At 40.8% G+C, this 21,176-nt stretch overlaps 1 protein-coding gene across 3 annotated transcripts in view; it reads right to left on the bottom strand.

Moving 5' to 3' along the window:
- LOC121525072 (multiple C2 and transmembrane domain-containing protein 1-like) overlaps positions 1–20,708 on the bottom strand; it is a 59,718-nt gene extending 39,010 nt beyond the window's left edge. For 2 of the 3 annotated variants that reach the window (XM_041810830.1, XM_041810828.1), the window contains exon 1: positions 20,220–20,708. In XM_041810830.1, the coding sequence (XP_041666764.1) occupies positions 20,220–20,708 (489 nt within the window). Of the gene's footprint in view, positions 1–9,493; positions 9,591–20,219 lie in introns of those variants that run through there. The other variant, XM_041810831.1, reaches the window with a different exon arrangement.
- Between the last annotated feature and the right edge of the window lie 468 nt (positions 20,709–21,176).

Consider the following 21,176-nt stretch of genomic DNA (forward strand, 5'->3'; position numbering starts at 1 on the left):
GTTATGTTTCTCAAGTGCTTTTATTGCAGACAACTCAGGAGGAGAAAAATTAGACTTAACAGTATAGTTAGAAAGAAGTGAACACAGACAGACTTTTACAATATGTCTCCTTGATCTTACAGTCAGACATGACTTTAGTCTGCCATCACAGGTTTGTTTTAGAGGGAGAAAGGGGACTGTAGCACCTATAAATGCATTTAAGTGTTTTATCTCTTTAGTGCTGTAATACCATGTTATAATAGCAATACCAAAGAAGCAAGAAAAGTACTCTGATATGATTTTCAGGGATATTTGGGAAAATAATCGAACTAAATAATCTAACCCAGGATTGCGATTGCAATTTGATATTTGGTTATTTCTTAAGTTCTGCAATTTATATATTTCTCAACAAACATAAGCATTTAATTAATCTACAATATAATCCACATAAGATTAAACTAGGGCTGAATGTTTTTTTTAAAAATATCTAACTGTGATGAAATTGACACATATTGCAAACTGCATGTGAATTGTTGTATTGAAAATTGTTGTATTTGTGAACTATTCTAAAATAAGGCACTTGAATAATTGTATGATATGCAGTGCATAATCTCTATTACAAAACAAAGCTTTAAACTGTTTTTTAGGAAATATTGCACCTTTTGCAATTTGAAAATTGTATATTGCCATACTGCAATTTCATTTAATATTGGATAAACTGCCCAGCCCTAATTCAAGCAATGGCACCAGAGTCAGAGGAAAAAGAAGGTCAAAAGAAATAAAGAAAATTCCATAAAATGAAACTAAGAATAAAATCTATCAATCTATTGATCTATTGATTGGAGAGACATATAGATAGAAAGACAGATAAGGTTGGGTACAGATGACCCCACGTACACAGGCGTACGCACCCCAGCCTCCTCCTTTATAGCGTAAACCTTCACCTACTCCACCCCAGCCTCCTCCTTTATAGCATAAAGCTTGTTGCATCCTCATATTCAGATTCATGCTACTATTAATTTATTGCTTTTGAACTTATTTTATTCTATTTAGTATAAATTGTCATAAATGCATCTTTCCATATGGAGGTTTCTAGTCATTTCCTGGAGCATCTTTTGATAAGAGCCTTCTCCATTTTGCAATAAAATGGTACAGTTCTCTGTGATAAACCTTAGTTTCTCCTAGAGAACAATAAAACTCCTCATTGTCCCATATATCTCTAGAGGTTGATCAGCCAATATCAGAGGAGGTTTGATTAAAAACATTTGGCTCCAAGCTCCTCCTGAGACACTCCTCTCATGATGACGATTGGTGTTTGACAGCATTAATGTGGCACAGCACCAACATGTAACTCCACATCTAATCACCTTAGCAGGTATGAATAGAGAGGCTGAGTCAGAGAATGAACGGAGCGAGCAGAGTTAACAAGCTGCTTAGGAGATTAACTGACGTGTCGCGGTAAAACAGGAAGCACCAGGCTCAAAATAGATGCAGATCACACAAAATCCCATCAGCCATACGGATGCTCTTATTTTAGCACCACGCATTTATGTTTACACACAAACGGGCACAGATCTGAGAGTGCAGGAGAGGATTCTTCTGTCTGCTGCTGAAGGATTACAATCATTAGACATAAAGCTGCAGCTCCTCCCTACTTACATCTACTGTTTTAAAGATTTAATGTTGAAAAATGTTGTTTTGTTCAACCAGAACCCCAGAGTCATCATGTTTTTGATGATATATGAGAGGGAAAAGTCTCAAACATTCCCATTAAAGAGGCTGAGAACAAAGCCTGAAACAGTTTTTATAACTTTTGCTTGGCAGAGCTTAAAATAGGACCAAGTGACTGAAGCATGAAGACATTTCATTTCTAACCAAAGACTGTGTAAGAGCTGTTGAGGCAAAAACTTTCAACATCTTTTCTGGACCAAAGCTCATTTAACATGGACTGAAGCAACATGGAAAACTGTTCTGTGGTCAGAGGAATCAAAATTTGACACAGTGTCCTGTGTCCTTGCTCAGGTCTAAAGTCTGCATCTCTGATGGTATGGGGTTGCATTAGTGCCTACGGCGTGGGCAGCTCTAACATCTGAAAAGGAACTATCAATACTCTAATCCAGACGTCTCTGTCAGGGAAGGCCTTGACTATTTCAGCAGGACAATGCTAAACCACATACCACATCCATCACAACAGCATGGCTTCACAGAAGAGTCCAGGTCCTGAACTGGCCTGCCTGCAGTCTAGACCTTTCATAAACAGAAAACATTTGGAGCATCAAAAAAGGAAACACCAAGAAAAGAAGACCCAGCAAGAATCCTACATCAGAAGAGAATGGGACAACATTCCTCTCCCAAAACCCCAGCAGCCACTCTCCTGACTTCGTAGACGTTTACAGACTGTTGTTAAAGGAACAGGGGATGCTACACAATGGTAGACATGACCCCGTCCCAACTTTTATGAGATGTGTTGCTACCATCACATCAAAATGAGCTGAATGTTTTTGTGAAGTGGTAAAATGTCTCAGTTTGTTTATGGTCTGTGTATGTTTTACGCAATGTCCCAACTTTTCTGGAGTTGGGGTTGTGATTTGAGTTTGCTGCTTACTGCCACTGTTGTTGACAAAGGCGTTCATCTCTCTGGTTCATGCTTTATGAGAAACAAAGATGAAAAGAACCGTGTGTCCAAGGCAGGGGTTCTCAACGTTGGGGTGGTGAAACACTGAGATGGGGTCTCCAGACGCCTTAAAAAAACTAAGAACATTTTTTAAATTACACTGTTGCCACTTACACCAGTTTTGCCAAATATGAATTCACTTTCATCACTTTTTCCAACAAATTTTTATCAATTTTAACCCATTATTGCAACTTTAAACCCATTTTTTGCCCATTTAAAACCCTTTCCACCACTTTTTTCTGCCTATTTTTTGCCACGTCTAAACCAAATCTTGCAACTCTCTCCCTATTGTTGGCTCTGTTGATCCATTATTGCCACTATTAACCCCTTTTACCACTTTTTAAGCCACATTTCACAATTTGATATACCCATTTTTGCCAGTTTCTGACATTTTCTGCATCAGCTAAGTCTTATTTTGCTGGTTTATATCAATTGTCAACCCATTTCACCAAATTTCCACCTATTTTTGTCTCTTTAACGCCATTTAAGCCACTTTTGAATCCCCTTATACCACTAAATATCCCATTTTTGCCACTTTAACCCATTTTTTTTGCCATTTTTTTAAATTTTTTTGCCACTTCTATCTAGGTTTTGCTATTTCTAATCCATTTCTGCTACTTTTAAAAACCAATTTCACCACCTTTCCCACCATTTCTTGTCATTATTTACCCATTTTAGCTATTTTTAATGTATTTTAATTCGTTTTTCAACAAAAGGATTTACATTGTTACTACACAAATGAATTAAAATTAGTTTCTTTGAAAAAAGTGTTATATATAAAATGCCATAGTTTAACTTTACAATGGACCATGATTTTGCTGGCCCCCAGTTTGGCTGTGTCCCAGAAAGCTCTCCCATCCCCCCCAAATTCTTGAACATGCATGACTGTGTTCATCCACCTTCAGGTACAGTGGGGGTCCCCGGTCTCTGGCACCTTTATTTTGGGGGTCGCAGGCTATATTACCAGGGCGGTAATATTGGAGTCACTCTGACTAATTGTAGGGACCTTTCTTTATGTCTCTGTTTAACCCTTGTGCCCTCCTCGGGCATTTTTGGCCATTTTTCTCAACTTTTTTTTAAAATTTGTGATAATTTTGCTTGTGGCATGAATTTTTACAGGAACTTTTATTTCTAGTTAAATTTTTGAAATCCAACATGGTTTACTCCTAAATGTCATTCATACTCAGTGAATTTTGTACCCTCTGGACACCTTCAAGGCAAAAATGTACATGTGCAAAAAAATGCAATTAAATCAGCATACATCAATATTTTTTTCTACTTTTTCATAAATCTCTTAAACAACTTCAGACCTGCTCAAAACTACCAAACATTCAATAATTCCCAGAATTTTAACCCTTTTAAACTCATACAAAACTCTCCATAATATAACGGGCAAAAATACAAGAATTTGGTGCATGGTCCTACAATGAGGAAATGGTTGAATCTGGTGGAATACAGTAAAAATGTCAAATTTTACTAGATTTCTTCAAATTGAAATGCAGACATTAAAGAATGCATGATTTTATACTGCAATGACTGGGATTAAAAAACGTGGTTTTAATGGAAGTCAATGGGGCATTTTTGCCTTGAAGATGTCCAGAGGGTATTTCTGACATTACATAAAAAATATTAATGCAATCAAATCAATTTTGTTGCTAATCTTTGACCCATCTAAGACTCTTATTACCCCCCAAAGCTCCATCTTTCTACTATTTACTATATGGAAAATAGTTCACTTTTTGTGTTTTTTGCAGTTAAAAATGAAATATTTCAATAATAAAACTGGCATTAAAAGGGTTAAAATTCTGAGAGTTATTGAATTTTTTGTAGTTTTGAGCAGGTCTGAAGTTGTTAAAAAGATTTATGGAAAAAAAAGATAGAAAAAAATATTGAGGTATGCTGATTTAATGGCAATTTTTCTGTACGTGTACATTTTTGCCTCGAAGGTGTCCAGAGGGTGCCCTCATGTTAAAGCTGGCACGACATAAAAATACTAATGCAATCAAATCAATTTTGTTGCTAGTCTTTGACCCATCCAAGACTCTCATCAGCACCAAAGCTCCATCTTTCTACTATTAATTTTATGGAAAATAATTCACTTCAAATGTTTCGTGCCTGCCCCCTCCAATGTGGCTAATTTGCTATGCTAGTAGTTGTAAACTTTGAATAAACCGGTCTGACTGAGTAAAATATGGCGAAGTTTGATATACGTCCGTACGTGTTAGACCCGGAGTCTGACCCTGATAGTTCGGAGAGAGAGGGGGAAGAAAACCAGCAGCAGTGAAGGATAGAGCAGGACGTATCTGTTTGGTGTTACTGTGTTACTAAATGGCTAAAAGGCCTTGTGGGGGGCGGTCTGTTCCGCTTTGCTGGCAGCACGGACGAACCAGTCAGGAGATCTTATTGCAATGACCTCATCAGTTCGCTCTGTCGAAATCTCATCTCGGGAAGATCTTGGAGAGATTACCAGCGAACTGTTTTCATCCGTTTACACTCTAATTCCAAGATTACTGCCACATACATTTATCTTGCAGTTTGAAAATTTGGATACGTGAAGTATGGACACCCAACATTGTGACTTTATATTTATGTTTTAAAAATCAGAAAAGTTTAATACCCCCTCTTTAAAGAGATTTATGAAAAAAAAGTAGAAAAAAATATTGACGTGGGGATTTAATAGCAATTTCTGCACATGAACATTTTTGCCTCGGAGGTGTCCCAAGGGTAGTAAATTTGAGGAGGGCACAAGGGTTAACTTTCTTCAAACTCCAGAACTCTGATGATCCTGGCATCTCCACAGAATGTCCTAGAGCTTTGGACCATGTGGTTAAAGCAGGAAGTCACACTTTAGAGTCTGGCAGCAGAGATTATGTGACATTTCTGTTTGAGAAATGAGCAAAACTAAATCACCATTGATGAAAAAAACTATTGAATTCAATTTGAATCTTTGTCTTCAAATATTTATGTGTAAAGTCGAGAAGTCAACAGTTAGAGACGAGTGAAAATGAGGTTGCAGCCCCCAGTGCAGCACTGGCAGCTTGATGCACGGTCGATAAACCCACGAAGGCGAGCTGAATACATGTGAGCAACATATATCTTCTTCATGTCAACAACAGAGGCTTCCATTACATGAGGCTGTAACCTCAAGGGCCCATTAACATCAATGCTGCTGCCAAGTGATCGATGAGACCGAGAGGGAGATGAAGACGAGCTGCCAGCCGGCTCGGCTCAATCCGACAGAGCTCAACGATGTTTTCATGCACTTACACTTGATGGTTCTTTCTGCTTTATACAGAAATGATTCAGAGGAATCACATCCATCAAAAGGTGGGTTTAAAAACAGCACATCGTCTGAAATTCAATCAGCTGTTCCAGTCATTAGCCTTCCCATCACATCTCATGAAAAAGTGATCTAAGTTTGTTTGTTTATGTGTGTAAACATCAGAGGAAGCACATGAGAGTTCCTGCAGAGCTGACTCAGCAGAGCTGCAAAACGGCCCCATGACTGTGGCTAGCAATAACTTCCTGCACAAATGCAAAAATGTTGCTGCCTCACCGTGGAGAATGCATGAGATGCAAAAGATAGCTCTGTCCGTTTACCTTGAGGTCCTGATACTGATCACATGTTTGATCAAATGCAGGTCAGGATTAAGGATCAGAAGCGACAGGTGACTCTACACAACAGGACTGGGACACGTCCTGGATAGACGGACTGATCTCTAATCAGTCTGGGTCAACCATCACACACAAATACACTCACACATTTAACCTGCTGGAGTCAAACACCAATTAGGTCAGACCCGTCCTTTATTCCAGTGATTCTAGACTGGAGTGTCTGGACTTAAAAGTGAGTCGCAGAGCCGTTTTCAGTGAGTCAGGTTCAGGTTTCTTCATCTGTAGCTGCAGGTAGAAAAATACATGGGACTAAAAGAGTCAAATCGTCATTATAGCCAGAGTGAGCTGTCAGTCCTGTGATTTAAAAACTTGATGCAGTATTATATGGTCACATGCACCTTTCTGATGCATTTATTGATACAGGATTGAAACTAACATAAGTATTGAGATGGGAGATTTAACATATACATACCCAGGGTGCAGTTAACACACTAGCCAGCAGATGGCAGCAGTTGGAAAACTGCATGATGCAACATACACATCCTCACTCCAAAAAAAGTTAGTGATCATAGTTTTTATCTACTGTCAGAAAGACTTCAAGCAAAGATACTGGATTATTTCAGCTTTTTCGAAGTCATGAAAGTAAGGAGTTGGATATGAGTTTTGTAAACTATGCAATAAACAAGGTAAAGCACTGCAGCAACATCAGTCTTCAACAGTACATGACACCTGGCTTATTGGCAGATACCATCAACAGCTAGGCTAATCTGTGATGCCTCCTCACTCTAAAACAAGTCAGAGATCAAACTTTAAACTTTGTGTTTTAAGGACTGAAGTTTGAGCTCTGAATTACATCTAAGTATCTATATACAGCAGTGTTACTCAACCCTGCTCAACCAAAGAGCCAAGTTGTTGAAAAATACCTTTGCAAGAGCCACAATCTAAGTGTAGAAAAGAGGCAAAAACGGCTTGAAGTAGCAATAAAAATAAGTTAAAGGTGGCAAAAATGGTCAACACAGTGAAAATGTGTGAAAAGGGGCAAAAATGGGCAAAGATGAGTCAAAAGTGGCAGAAATGTGCAAAAAAAATAGGAAACAAGGGGTATATAATAGCAAAAGGTAGCTTAAATGGGCAAAAAGTGACAAAAATGGTGAAAAAGGGCAAAAATGGGAAAAAAAGTGGTAAAAAGAAGAGGCAAAAATTTTGGAAAAAAGAAACAAGTGGTATTTAATGGCAAAAGGTAGCTTGGACAAAAAGTGGTAAAAAAAATGTTTAAAAACTGACAAAACTTCTGTTTTCCAGAGTGCTAATTTTTCATTCAAACCCACAGTAGTCCAACATTTTCGGGGCTCAGCATCCTCAGAGCAAATATTACACTCAGCAACAGCTGTTTTTAGTCCCAACGCTCTTGATCAAAAAAAGTTAAACTTCTGGAACAATGCCTACTCGTCACTGTCACATCTCCCCGGCTGACCAATAAAAATCAGGAAGGGGCGGGACTATAGACAGATGAAATATTGATCTGACTGACAGGATTCATTTGTATTGTTTTCAAGCCTCTTGGTGAAATTTCCTTCAGTAAAAGAAAATATTTGGTGCAAAGAGCTGTTCAGAAATGCTGTTATAGATACTACTGATGAGAGCAGATGTCACCTGTCATCACCTAGCAACGATAAACACTGATGAGATGATGGATTAGCAGAAATGGACATTTCTGTGGGAATTTACAGCTGATATATCAGCAGAATGTACCGTTCTCTACAGCAGAGGTTCTTAACCATTTCAGCTCGCAACCCCCCAAAAAAAGGTGTTAGAGATCGGGGACCCCCACTGTACCTGAAGATGGTTGAACACAGCCATGAACATTCAAGAGCAGTCATGTGGAGACAAGGCCGCCCATTAGGGGGGAAAAATCAGAACGCTTCCTGGGGCCCAGCCAAACCGGGGGCCAGCAAAACCATGGTCCATCGTAAAGTTAAGCTGTGGTATTTTATATTTAACCCGAATAATAACCACTCTTATCAAAGAAACACATTTTAATTCATTTGTGTGGTAAGTAGTCCTCTTAAAAATGTAAATCCTTTTATTGAAAACAGAAATAAAATACATTAAAATAACTAAAATGGGTAAATAACAAAAATGATGAGAAAGGTGGTAAAATTAGATTTATAAGTTGCAGAAATGGGTTAGAAGTGCAAAAATCAGACAAAAGTGGCCAAAAAAACCCAGAAACATGGCAAAAATGGGTTACAGTGGCAAAAATGGGCATAAGTAGTAAAAGGGGATTAAAAGGTGGCGGAAATGGTGTTAAAGTGGCACAAATAGGTGGAAATTTGATGAAATGGGAGGAAAATTGATATAAACTGGCAGAAATGGGTTAGCGGAGAAGAGAAATAGTCAGAAACTGGCAAAAATGGCCATATCAAATTGTGAAATGTGGCCTAAAAAGTGGTAAGAGGGGTTAAAAGTGGCAGTAATGTGTCAACAGAGCCAACAATAGACAGAGAGTTGCAAGATTTGGTTTAGACGTGGCAAAACAGGCAAAAAAAAAGTGGTGGAAAGGGTTTTTGAATAAAAAAATAGGTTTTCAGTTGCAAGGATATGTTAAAATTGGCAAAATTGGTGAGAAAAAGTGATGAAAATTGGTTAAGATTAGGCAAAACTGGAGTAAAGTGGGAACAGTGTACTTAAAAAATGTTCATAGTTTTTTTGAGGCATGTGGAGTCCCCCTCTCAGTGTCTCGAGACCTCCAATGGGGTCCCGACCCCAAGGTTGAGAATCACTGCTCTACAGTGTTTCGTCTAATAAGGAAAAAAGCACCATGGCTGTAGAGTTTTAAGCAGAACCATGTTTACATCAGTACTGCACTGGTATCAGAAATCCACCTTGGCTTATATAGGACTTGTCTAGTCTAACTCAAAATGCTTTAACAGCACAGGTCACTCTCAGCCATTGGCACACTGATGGCCTAAGTCTCCATCAGTAGTAACTAATCTCATTCATGCAAATTCAGACAACTGACGCAGCACTAGGACTAATTTGGGGTTAGCTGTCTCGCCAAAGGACTAAATGTAAACACTCCAGTGAAGTAGAATATCTTTTTCATTAAACTTGAAGGTAGTGGCTGATTCCTTACAGTGGTAGAAGTGAGGTTCACAATGAAGAAGTTGTTTTTTTGTGAGCTAAAATGGCATTTTTCCTGTCTTACTTTGGAAATAAACACACCTTCCTGTCCATCTCCAGATCACTGTTCACTCGATCTAAAGAGAGATCACCCAGAGGTCTACGTTTCTCACCGACAGCAGCCGTCCACACGTGGAGGCGAGGGAGAAAGACTCATCGTAGGAGCCGCAGCGAAGCAACCCTCTGATCACTTGACGGGACTCTGCCACCACCGGGCCCTCGCTAATGAGGAGATCCAGGGTTCGAGGAGGACGCAGCGGGGCGATGCAGACCGGGGGAGGAGAGGGTAAGGAGATCTCCGAGGGGAGGAAGGATCTTCTTAAGAACACCGAGACGATGTGGGAGACGTTTTGGAGGGAGAAAAATAACGGATAATTCCAGGATAGATCCAGATTTGCAGAGAAACGAACGGCTGCGATACCTCCGGAGAAAAACAACAGCCGGTGAGGTTCAGCTGAATGAGAGAAGGAAGCAACAAGTGAGGAGGAGGAGGAGGAGCTGGGAGGCTTCACTATAATCCTCCTGTAGTGGACTAATCCTGACGGTCAGCTGAGAGGAAAGTCTCTTGAGGATACAGACAGATTTAGGGTCAGGTAGAGTCCAAAAATATAAAGATGTCATGACAGGAATATCAGCCGTCTTTTTCAAGCTGACCGCCACATCGAGCCCGAGCTTTAAAGATGGATCTAGGATGGTTTTAAAGGAATGGTTACAGGCAGGCAGCATGGTTAGAAAGCTCAGAAAGAGCAGCATCTGGTGGTTGAAACAGGGTACTACAAGCAGATCAAAGATCAGATTTTGCAGCCAGTGCCAACCTTATAAAACTGTTATTTTAGTAGCAACATCCAAGGCTGAAAAATTGCCAGTGAGAAATTACCAAAATTGCAGTTCCTCTAGCGTCCACTAGAGGCTGTATCCTACAGTGAGTCTATCCCCATAGAGCCCCATGTTAAAATGTCATAGGACAACACTGTCCTCAGAGACTCCAGAAAGTCAGCCAAGTTCCAGGCTCACTAGAAAATGTTAGTGCCCATGATTGACGGTTCAAACGTTACCAAGTCATTTTTAAAGGGATGTGCCTGCACATATCCGTGCCACGTGAGCTCTAAGGGTTAATATATCTGTTACATATTGGCAGATGTTGATTAATCTGTGCTATGCTATAATCGGCCCGCCAACCAATCGGTTGGGCTCTAGAGGAGACCTCAGGGAAGACCCACTGAGAGCACTGGAGGGATTACATATCCTGTATGGTCTGGAAATGGCTTGGGATCACGAGGAGTTGGACAGTGCCCCTGCTACCCCCACGACCCAGCCCTGGAAAAGTGGAAGAAGATGGAAGGGTGGAAAGTCCTGAAAGCCAGTGTAAACAATGGCTGCTGCTGGTGTAGTGATTGGCTGGGATGTGGCTGTAGTATAGAAACAAGAGCAAAAGCCACAATGAAAGCTACTTTTGGCAGAGGAGATATTTTTGCACTTCTACCGGCCGGCCTCAGCATGAGTTTTATCCACCAACAAGCTAACCAAGGTTCATAGACTACTAGAGCCTGTGCCTGTCAAGTTAGCTAGCCTCTTTGTTCTGTACAAGACTCTTAAAAACTCTTTTCTTCCTTCATTTGCAAAGACATGTAGTAGGAGATCTACAACACTAATTCATTTGTGCTATTGATCACCTCAACTCCAGGTAAATCAGATAACCTGTGGGAAAAATCACTTTCTTATAAAGTGTAGTGAACACAGCAAATGACTGTAGATGTTTCTGATGATAACTGCAGCATGCAAGTCCACATAGCGCTAGCTCTAATAGCTAATAAATGTGGCAACTGCAGAAATGCTTTCTGCTTTCTGCAGACGGACACTCCTGCTACTCACAGCGTCTCCATAATGTCTGAAACTTGACCCAAACAGGTCAGCACAGGTAGATACAGGAATCTGACGTCCCAGAGGGAGACACAGACAACTCCAGATAAACAATGATGTTTTATCTCCCGTCTCCTCCAATAGAACAGTGAAGAACAAAGAGATAAGACATGCATACACACATTTAGAGTAGGCTTTCTTTACACAGAACAACTATAGCTCCTCTCTGCTGTGCTTTTACCGCCAACACACCGCCTGTCTTTATCTCCCCACTATCAAAGTCACTTTCTCTAATTTAATTCTTCCTGACATGCAGGCCATTTCCTTCCTTCCTGCTGGATCTGTCTCTGCTCACAGCTTCCCTCTTTCCATGACAACACTGTTTTTGAAGGATCTAATTTATAAAGCGCCGCCTAAGGAGAGGACTTTTCTTCTCACAGTTATTCTTATGAAAAACATCTGCAAAGGGAGTTCAAATTTATGCCACAGATGAGGAAGTTTCCTTGTTTTAAAGCTAAAAAATCTCTCAAATAAACCCCCCTTCTTTGATTTTCTTTGCTGCTCATGCCCTGCACGTACCCGCTCACTCATCTTCTTTCTGCTGACGTGAGCAGGACACCCCACCCCCCTCCCCCATCATCCTCCTCCATCACATGTGAGTGACTGAGCTGCAGGGTTTTCCCCCTGAGGAAACTGGTTAGGCGGCCTAGTCATCCATATTAATATTCACACTCTATACAGAGTACAGTACAGAATACTGTATGGGTTTCAGAGTCACAGCTCTTCTTGATCCATCGTCTCTGATGATCGGATAAATCGAACCCTGAAGCTCTGTGCAGACTCTCACGTCGGCTTAGACGAGATGATCAAACTGATTTCTAGGAAAGATGCATGATTTGTGCATGAGGGGAAAGAGGCAGTAAAAAGTGGCTGCAAACCTGGAGATTATGGGGGCTGGTGAAGAGATTGGCGTGTATGCAGAATTGAACAACCCTGCCCCCATAACCCTCTGTGACTCCACAGTTTCCAGTCTGGGCTCAACAAGACCTCCCTCATCAAGAAATCCCAGCAAAATGTTCCTTCTTCCTGCAGCAGCTGAAGAAATCCAGCCTGCCAAAGATGATGATGGTGCACTTCTACACCACCATCATGGAGTCCCTGCTCACCTCCTCTATCACAGTCTGGTACGCTGCAGCCACGGCGAGGGACAGGAACAGGCTGCAGCATATCATTCGCTCTGCAAAGACAGCAACCAGCAGCAATCTGCTTGCAGGACTCTGAAATGCGGGTAAAATTGCAGCCGATCCTGCTCATCCTGGACACAAGACTTTCCCGCCACAAGACCAGTCTCTTCCTCTCTGCTTTCAGTCTCATGAACTGTAGTCCGGCCCTCGCCCCTTAGGCTCTCATTGAACCCCGGAACCAGCAGAGAGAATAATGCATGTTAAAACAGACTTCTGTGTTACATTAACACTCATTAGAAAATCCAAATATGGGCGAAACCTACGGTGCGAAAGCAGAAGTACATTAACCCTTTACCTACTGACCCAGTACTGGCGCTGTATTTATATGTCCGGAGTATTATTACCCTAACTCTGTCAAAGTTTGTCTGTTCAGAAAAATTCCAACGTTGTTGGAAAGCTGAGAATCGTGGGCATGCGCACATTTATGGTTCATTATGGTACTCGCAACCATATGACGTGGGCATTCATAGCAAAACACCATAGCAAAACACCAGAAGTATCGTGAGACCTCTACACAGATTCTCAACACTGTAACTCCTCGAAAGTTTGCTCAATCTAAAAAATTCTAACGCTGACAGAGAGCTGAGAATCTGTGCTTTCCGGCAATATATGATGTGTGGTATATATATTACGGTAATGTCAAACAGCAACGCGAAAACAGCAGCTTTGGCAGAGGACGAGTGAGAAAGGAGAGTGAAGGAAGAGAGTAAAAGGAGAGTGAGCGAGAGTGGTGTTTTGTTTTCAAAAAATAGCGTTAGATAGTGGCATTTGTGCATGTCTGTCATGTGCAATAACAATATGTTACTTGAGAACGTTAAGAATGCATTTTCCACCTTTTTTTCCACAAACCTCCCTCCTTGTGGACTGCCTTGGGGGTCCCCGGTCTCTGGCACCTTTATTTTGGGGGTTGTGGGCCAGAAAGGTTGAGAGCCCCTGCTTTAATGAATAAAAATCAAGATTACATTAAAATAATGTTACTTCCTAATTGCATGATCATGCATCACAGAAATTACTCCTCATTTGGATTATGTTTGCATTAGCTCGTTTTGCTGTTCTGGTCTTCTAACAAAGCTAATCCAACTCTATCATATAATATCAGATATGAGCATTTTTTAGAGGTGGAGAGCTATGAAAACCATCACTGAACATGCAGCTGAACACCTACATCAGGCTGATTTATCATGCAGTGCAACTAGTTGGTCATGCACATTACACCACTGCCCTAATGAGACAGACTGAACCACATGGCTCTGCTTTCCAAACTTGTAAAAACTTAAAATACCCTGAAAAGCCCGTAAATGCTCTCTGAGGCCCTACTGTGTGTCGGCTCCTTCACTAAACAGCTGCTTTATTTCTGGCCACTGTTCCCCAGTGTTGTTACCGCACAATGGCAGGAAAAGAAATAATTGTGGAGGCATATCTTAAGCTCTAATTCTTCTTTGCCTCTTGTTATTTCTCTACTACTCCACTAGGCTTAATTACCACAACTTATCAGACAGTGAGACACTTTTAACACATCTGCCTCCCTTATCTGACTTGTATAGGCTGTAATTATATCAAAGAAGTTTTTCCAGTCATATAAGCCGTTTTCTAATCTTATACCCTGTACTGTGACCTCTGAGCAGCCTTGTCTCTTTCACAGATGAAACCTTACGTGATCCCGTCTCCTGGGATGTTTCTCTTCATCCTGAAAGTCTCTTCATCCTTTCAAACTGTCTGCTCTGATCTCCTGCAGCTCGTCTTCCTGACGACCCGAGGCTGCAGAACCAGCCCCATCTTTCAAATAAAGCATCAGCTAGAAAGAAGCCTTTATAAGTGTCTGTATGCTGTGTTATTTCCAGAGACAGGTGTGCATCTGTTTATCTTTAATCATCAGTGTTAATATTTGCATTTCTTTTTTAGATAGATAGACGTTCATTAGGAGAATAATTGTAAATGACTTTTCCTTTGGTAAATCAAGTTTCCACCAACTCGTATCATACTGTATGCTGTCTGTGGAGAAGGCAGAAATAAAGTCTGTGAAAAAGGTGAAAACTTCTCCTCCTTATGTAGAGCTAGTGAGCCTCTGTGTTGCATTGCAGGAGCTGCAGGAACAATGAATGCATTCCAACTTAACTCACAAATGGTTTGTTTATCTGAGAAGGAAGATGGATCCAAACTCAGCTCTTACATGGTAATCTTGAAAACCCAGAGCAGCCACTGTGGTTCATGTGCCCCGCAGCCTGACTCTGAAGGAAAATGCCCTCACCTTTCGGGTCTGTTCTGAAGCAGAGCGGAGAGAAGAAAAGTTCAGAGCAGCTACATTTGCAAGATTACATCACACACAGGAGTAAAGAGAACAACATGTTACTTAGCTGTTCATTTGCTTCCTGTTTTGACGTAGCATGGATGTACTGATGGAATACAGCAGTCTGTACAAAGTGTTTTATTTTGAAACTGAGTGGATGCTCTCTACATCCCTGGGTCTGACTTCCTGGCTAGGTTCATCTGCTCTTCTCAACTGGCTGTGCACTGGAAGTCCCAGAGTGCATGGCATAGATGCAATGCAGTGTGCATGCATCCTGTGGAAAACAAGATGCATGCCAGACTGGGTGCATGTACAGTCCAGGACTTCTGCATCAGTTTTACCTTAATAAGTCTCCATACCAGTGACTTGATTCAGTGTTTAACTAAGCTGGAAAATTTCAGAATAAAAGCATTCCATAAAAAAGAGGTGAGTGTCTCCTCATGCATGCCAAACTGGGCTTTTACTTTGAAAGTGTAGAGAGGAAGTGTAACCATACCATATTTATCTTCCCTGTGACATATTCTACATATAAAGACAGACACATCTGCTAAAACAAAGTGAATATGACTCTCTTTCTATCATTTCCCTCTCTATTTTGGCCAAGAGACGTACGCAGCTCACTGTAAAAACAGGCGAGCCTTCTGTTCTCTAGATTCTCTGCATGTTAGAGCAGATTCCAGGCACACGGCACTAACACAGGTGATCTAAAAGCTCTGATTTGTTAACAAACACACCAAAGTGAAAATTAACTTATGATGCAGCCACTTTGCAGCCTCCCAGTCTAGAAGATCTCTAATGCTACCCATACATCAGAAGACTTTGAAAAGATTTGGAAAAGATTCTTGGAAAACTATCAGCTCACACCTGCTCACATGTAAAGACAAGTTTTTAGAGTTTTTAGCCACAGCCTAGTCTCAGACTGAGATTTTACAAAGACTGTGAATCTTGCAGGGTCACTATTTACAAGACGACTACTAGATTCTTTTAGCAATTTTTTCCCACCATGCAATTTTTTTCAAAGTGATGATATGTTGGACAATTCACATCGAACAGGCTGGGCTGATCTGCCCACAGCTCCACCAGCTGCTCCTCTTTCTGGACGGTCCATATTGGTCGGGACCTTCAACGTTTCACTGCCGGTGTTTCTTGTTCGTCCATGCTGCTCTGCTGCTTTTGTGGTTGTTTTGACCGGCAGGTTTCCTGTTTCCGGTTTTTGTCAGAGCTCATCTATTGGTTGTTGATAGTGTTACGTCACTGCGACTTGCGATCATATCAAACACATTTGATATAATCGCAAGTCCAAGACTAGGAAAAGACTGATGTAAAACAGCACAGATTACCACCTTAAACTTAACTATAGAGATGACGGGAGCGCAGCGTGACTCCAGTAAGACTCCTAAAATTTACTAAAGACTTTCAGTTTTTAGTCTGTGACTGTGAAAATCTTTTCAGCATAAGACACATCACAGACAACCAGAACAAGATCACATGACCTTCTGTATTTAACACAGCTTATTGAATAATCATCCAAAATGCCCGTCTCTACCCGCAGGGCTTTTATTGTGGAGTGCTGCTTGACCTACATGAGTTTGCATACTTCTGGAGTGCAGCTAGAGTGAAGACAGTGATGATATTTTCAGAAAAGTGTCTATAATTTGAAGATTTTTGACACAGATGTGTCTCACATCTGGTTTTCTAAGTCATCATGACTTCTTAAAGAGCCACACGATTTTGACCTTTTAAAAGCTGATTTTTGGTTAATTTTTGGTAATAATTGTTAACTGAATAATTAATAGAGTTAACTGATTAACTTCCAAAAACAGTTAATATCTCTTTTAATAGCTTATTAGTTAATGAAGTGACATTTCAGGTGTTCAACACATTTTATCCGGTGCATGTTTGCGCTCACTGTTAGGCAGACTGCAACAGCATGTATGTACATATACATACAGTGCCTACCAAATTTATCAGACCACCCTAACCCTAACCAAAGTAAGGTTTATGCCACAGCTGCCCTAAATTAACAGCATTGGTAATTACCAAAATCATTTTTGATGTTTCTGCAATGGTTAATACACCAATATGTAGAAGCTCTTTAACCAAAATGATATTTTTAATACTAAAATAGAATTATTATTGTTATCCATGAATTTTCAAATGTTCTGATTTACAAAAAACTGAAAAAATAGTAAAGCACATAAATATTTCTTTATTAATATGTCAGATTATAGTTATTTACTTGCATTCCTGAACAGAAAAATGAGTTTTAGTGGTTGAATGTTATGCTTGATTCATTTCTGACTCCTCAGAGAAGTCCAGTGAGCCGGCTCAAATTTGGGTGAATTCAGTTTGAAATTCCTCATTCCTGTTCAAAATGGTTAAACGTGGAGAGCTGACTGAAAATGAAAGAGTCCGCATTAAAGCACTTCATGATGCTGGATGGTCTTTGAGACAAACAGGGAAAGACAAAGTGTTCTCACAGTGTGATCAAGAATGCTTTGGAGTCAAATGCCCAGACTGGTACTTAGAAAATGCGCCAAAGAAGAGTGCTAGAGACAGAAGGAAGACCACTGCTGATCTTCAGGCAGAGATGAATGCTTCTAGATCAGAGTCTGAGAAAGTCTCCAGAATGACCAGACGACTGAGGGAACAAGGCTTAGAGGGAAGAATAGCTGCTAAGAAGCCATTATTGAGGCCTGCAAACATCCAGAAACACTTCAGATTTGCCAGGGAGCACAAACACCGGACTGTTGATGACTGGAAGAGGGTACTCTGGACGGACAAGTCTAGGTTTGAACTCTTGGGTCAGCATCGTCATGTTTATGTCTGCAGAAAAGCTGGAGAATGTTTTGATGCCAGATGCACCCACAGTGAAACACAGTGGAGATTCCATTATGGTATGGGGTTCATTTGTAGATACAGCGTGGGCAAATGAGTGAAAATGGACGGTATCATGAACAAGAACGTCTACAAGACAATGACCCCCAAGCAGACTTCAAAGCTGTGCAGAGACTATTTGACCAAGAGAAAGGAATCTGGAGTACTGGAACTGATGGACTGGCCAAGTCAAAGTCTGGATTTGAATCCTATTGAAGAAATTTGGGATTTAGTAGATTCAAAGATTGATGGCACAAAAGTTTCATCTAAAGCAAGTCTGTGGGAACAGCTAGGAACTATTAGGAACTCAGTAACAAAAGAGACTGTGGAAAAGTCCATAAAAACATTAAAAGCAGCAAGAATGAAGCTGTTATCAAGGCCAAAGGAGGCCATACACAATATGAAGTTTTTAGGTTATTATGTGTGAAGAAGGACTATTTAGTTGTTTCAGTTTGTTATTTGCCAAATAAATACCAAGAACATTTTTAGTTTTAAACAAGTTTTTGAAAGATTTCTAAAATATTTATGTTTTCTCATTTTTATGACAGGCGGTCTAATAAATTTAAGCACTGTACATAGTGTTGGCGTATTGATGTTTAAGTTGCCTGAAATGTTAGAATCTAGGTTCAAACATGTTTGCAATTTAATAAAATCAAACTAAATATATTTATAATTCTGTAAAGATCCAACCAAATTAGAGGAATTACTCATGTCACCTACAGAAGATAGATGCAAAAAAGGGTTGATTTCAAAGATATATGAAGCACTACAAAATGAATTAATTGGAAATAATAGTGATGTCAAAGAAAAATGGGAACTTGAAGCAAACATAATAATATCAGATGAGGACTGGGAGGACACATTTGTTTCAGGACATAAACTAACAAATAGTCCATCATGGAGGGAGTTTGATTGGAAGGTGAAGATGCGCTCTTTTAACACCCCGTTCATCACTGCAAAATACAACAACACATCTAACCTATGCTGGAGGAACCATGGGGCAGTGGGGGATTTCACCCATATATTTTGGGATTGCCCAAAGATAGCAGAGTTTTGGAAATGTATAGGAAAGGAAAGTACCTGAGGGTATGTTTGATAAAGATCGCAGTTATCTGCTGAGAGTGATGCTCTTGGTAGCAAAGAAGACAGTCACAGCTGCATGGATGAAAACGCTACCCCCCAGTATTGCACAGTGGAGACACAGAATTATAAATCTATGTACCATGGAGAAGCTCACAGCCAGATTACAACTGAAAATAGGAACATTTGAAAAAATTTGGAAGCCAATACTGGAAAAATCAAATAAGCCCTGGATACCTCCTCTATTATACTTTATTCATTTATTTTTATGTATTTTATTTTATTTATTTATTTATTCTCATTATGTTTGTTGGTTTGGTTTAGGATGGGATGGGGGAATATGTATTTAATTTGTCTCTATTTTTGTCTTTATGTGAAGTACGTCTCACTATTTTAAATGTAAAAGTGTTTTGGATAAATAAAAAGTTCCAAAAATATATATTTATTATTCAATATATTCAAAGCTCCCCTCCTCCAGTGTTTAACCCCCCTCTGACTCAGACCTTTCCCCTTTAAGACTGTGTAAAATTAACCAATAAATAACATGTTTACCATCTAATTGACTTCTTTACAACCCAATAAATCAAATCCTTGCCTTGCATTGGATCAATTCTGGGTTGGGAATTGCTGCAGTTGTGTTCTTCTTGAAGAGTAATTCATTAAATTTGTTTGTAAAATGTCTTCCCCCCCCCTTTTCCCCCGGCTGTAGCCCCCTCACGTTTCCCCTCTTTGTCTTTCATCATAACTAAAGGTTTATTTTCTTTGAAAGGCTTTAATCAGGCAATAAATGTTCTGTTTGCTTGTTTTATTTTCCCATGGTGTATTTATCTTTGACTCAGGTGTGATGACCTAACTTCTGGGCCTTTAGTACTTAGAAAAAGATCAACATGTGACCTACTAGAGCACAAATGATTCATTGATTAACCATTAAGTTGTGCAACAGAGAATTAATCAATTAATCGATCTGGTTATTCACTGAGACTTTGTTAGGCCTATCTGGACCCAGATCTACACCTATGGCCTCTTTAATTTATCTTAATATACGAATGTGTTTGTGTTTGCTTGCATGATGCTCAGAAAAACGAGGATTTTGAACGCACCACTATTAAAAGTTGATGGGAAAATAATCCAGGGATTTAATGAGCCGAATAAGAGATCGTTCTTTGTAGCAGCTCTGTTGTACATGCCTGTGAGATCAGAGTTTTGATTGGATGAAACTGTGTTTTAATCCTCCTGTAATAAATCAATCCGTCTTGCAGGCAGTCTGAGCTGTTCACACGCGACAAGCTGCAACAAAACTTGCCCCTCAAAGTGTCCAATCATCGATCAACCGATCACACACTAATCGATTAAGACAGTGCGTGGTGACAGGTGACATGAATGGAGGAAATGTCTCACATTAGATGTGTATTTCGCTCACCGATTGCTCATCTTTGCTCTCCAGCGGTGCTTCTGCCGCTGCTGCAGATGTTGCCGCGTCGCCTCCGTCGCCGCTTCCGCCGCTGCCGCTCGGAGGCTCTGCCAGCCTCTCCAAACACGCAGACCCCAGAGAGGAGCTCTTGTGGTGGGACTGGACTAGCTGAGCCACCGTGGGCTTGTGGGGGCTGCTGGACTTGTGCAGCTTCTCCTTGTGTGCCGCCGCTTTGCCGCAGAGCTGAGCCTCCTCCACCTTGGAGGAGGAGAAGAGCAGGTCCGGCTGTGAGGAGGAGATCACTCTGTCCAGGGCGACGTTTTCCTTCCGCTTCATCTTCTTAAACATCCAGCCGGACTTCTCCTTCTTGTCCTCGGAGTCTCTGGAGCCCAGCTTGGGGCTGAGCAGCGGCTTGGCTTTGGCTTGAAACTGTTTCCACATCGTGTTGTGTTGTTGGGACGAGCCGCTCTCATTCTGCTCCTCCTCGCTCCGCTCCATTCCCGCCTCTGATCCCAGCTCGAACAGGCGACACACAGGCTGCTGATCTGCGGAATAAAGTTACGCAACCTGTATCGACACTATCCAGCAGCATTGCACCGAGAAAGACACGCGGAAACACGGACATGAAAGGTGGGCTGCACCGCTGGCAGCGGGGGTCGTCCAGCCCAGAGATCGCGGTCCAGCCCCCTTTTCAGGAAAATAAAACACAGGCGGCAGGGCCTGACTCAGCCTGAAGGGGGTCCTGAGGGACCACTCAGCTTTGGGCCCCCCTCTCTCAACTTTGTATGTCTCTGGCCAAAACTGAAAAAAATTCAAAAGATTTTCAGAAGCAATGTCGATAGAAGAAGTCATTCCAGTAGACTTTTAAAATACAAACCTGATTCCAAAACAGTTAGGATATCATGTAAAATGTGATACAGTGATTTAGAATCCTTTTCTACATTCTACGGAGCCCCAGACATGACA

Source organism: Cheilinus undulatus, linkage group 17 (genome assembly GCF_018320785.1).
Source record: "Cheilinus undulatus linkage group 17, ASM1832078v1, whole genome shotgun sequence".
Classification (NCBI taxonomy): Eukaryota; Metazoa; Chordata; class Actinopteri; order Labriformes; family Labridae; genus Cheilinus; species Cheilinus undulatus.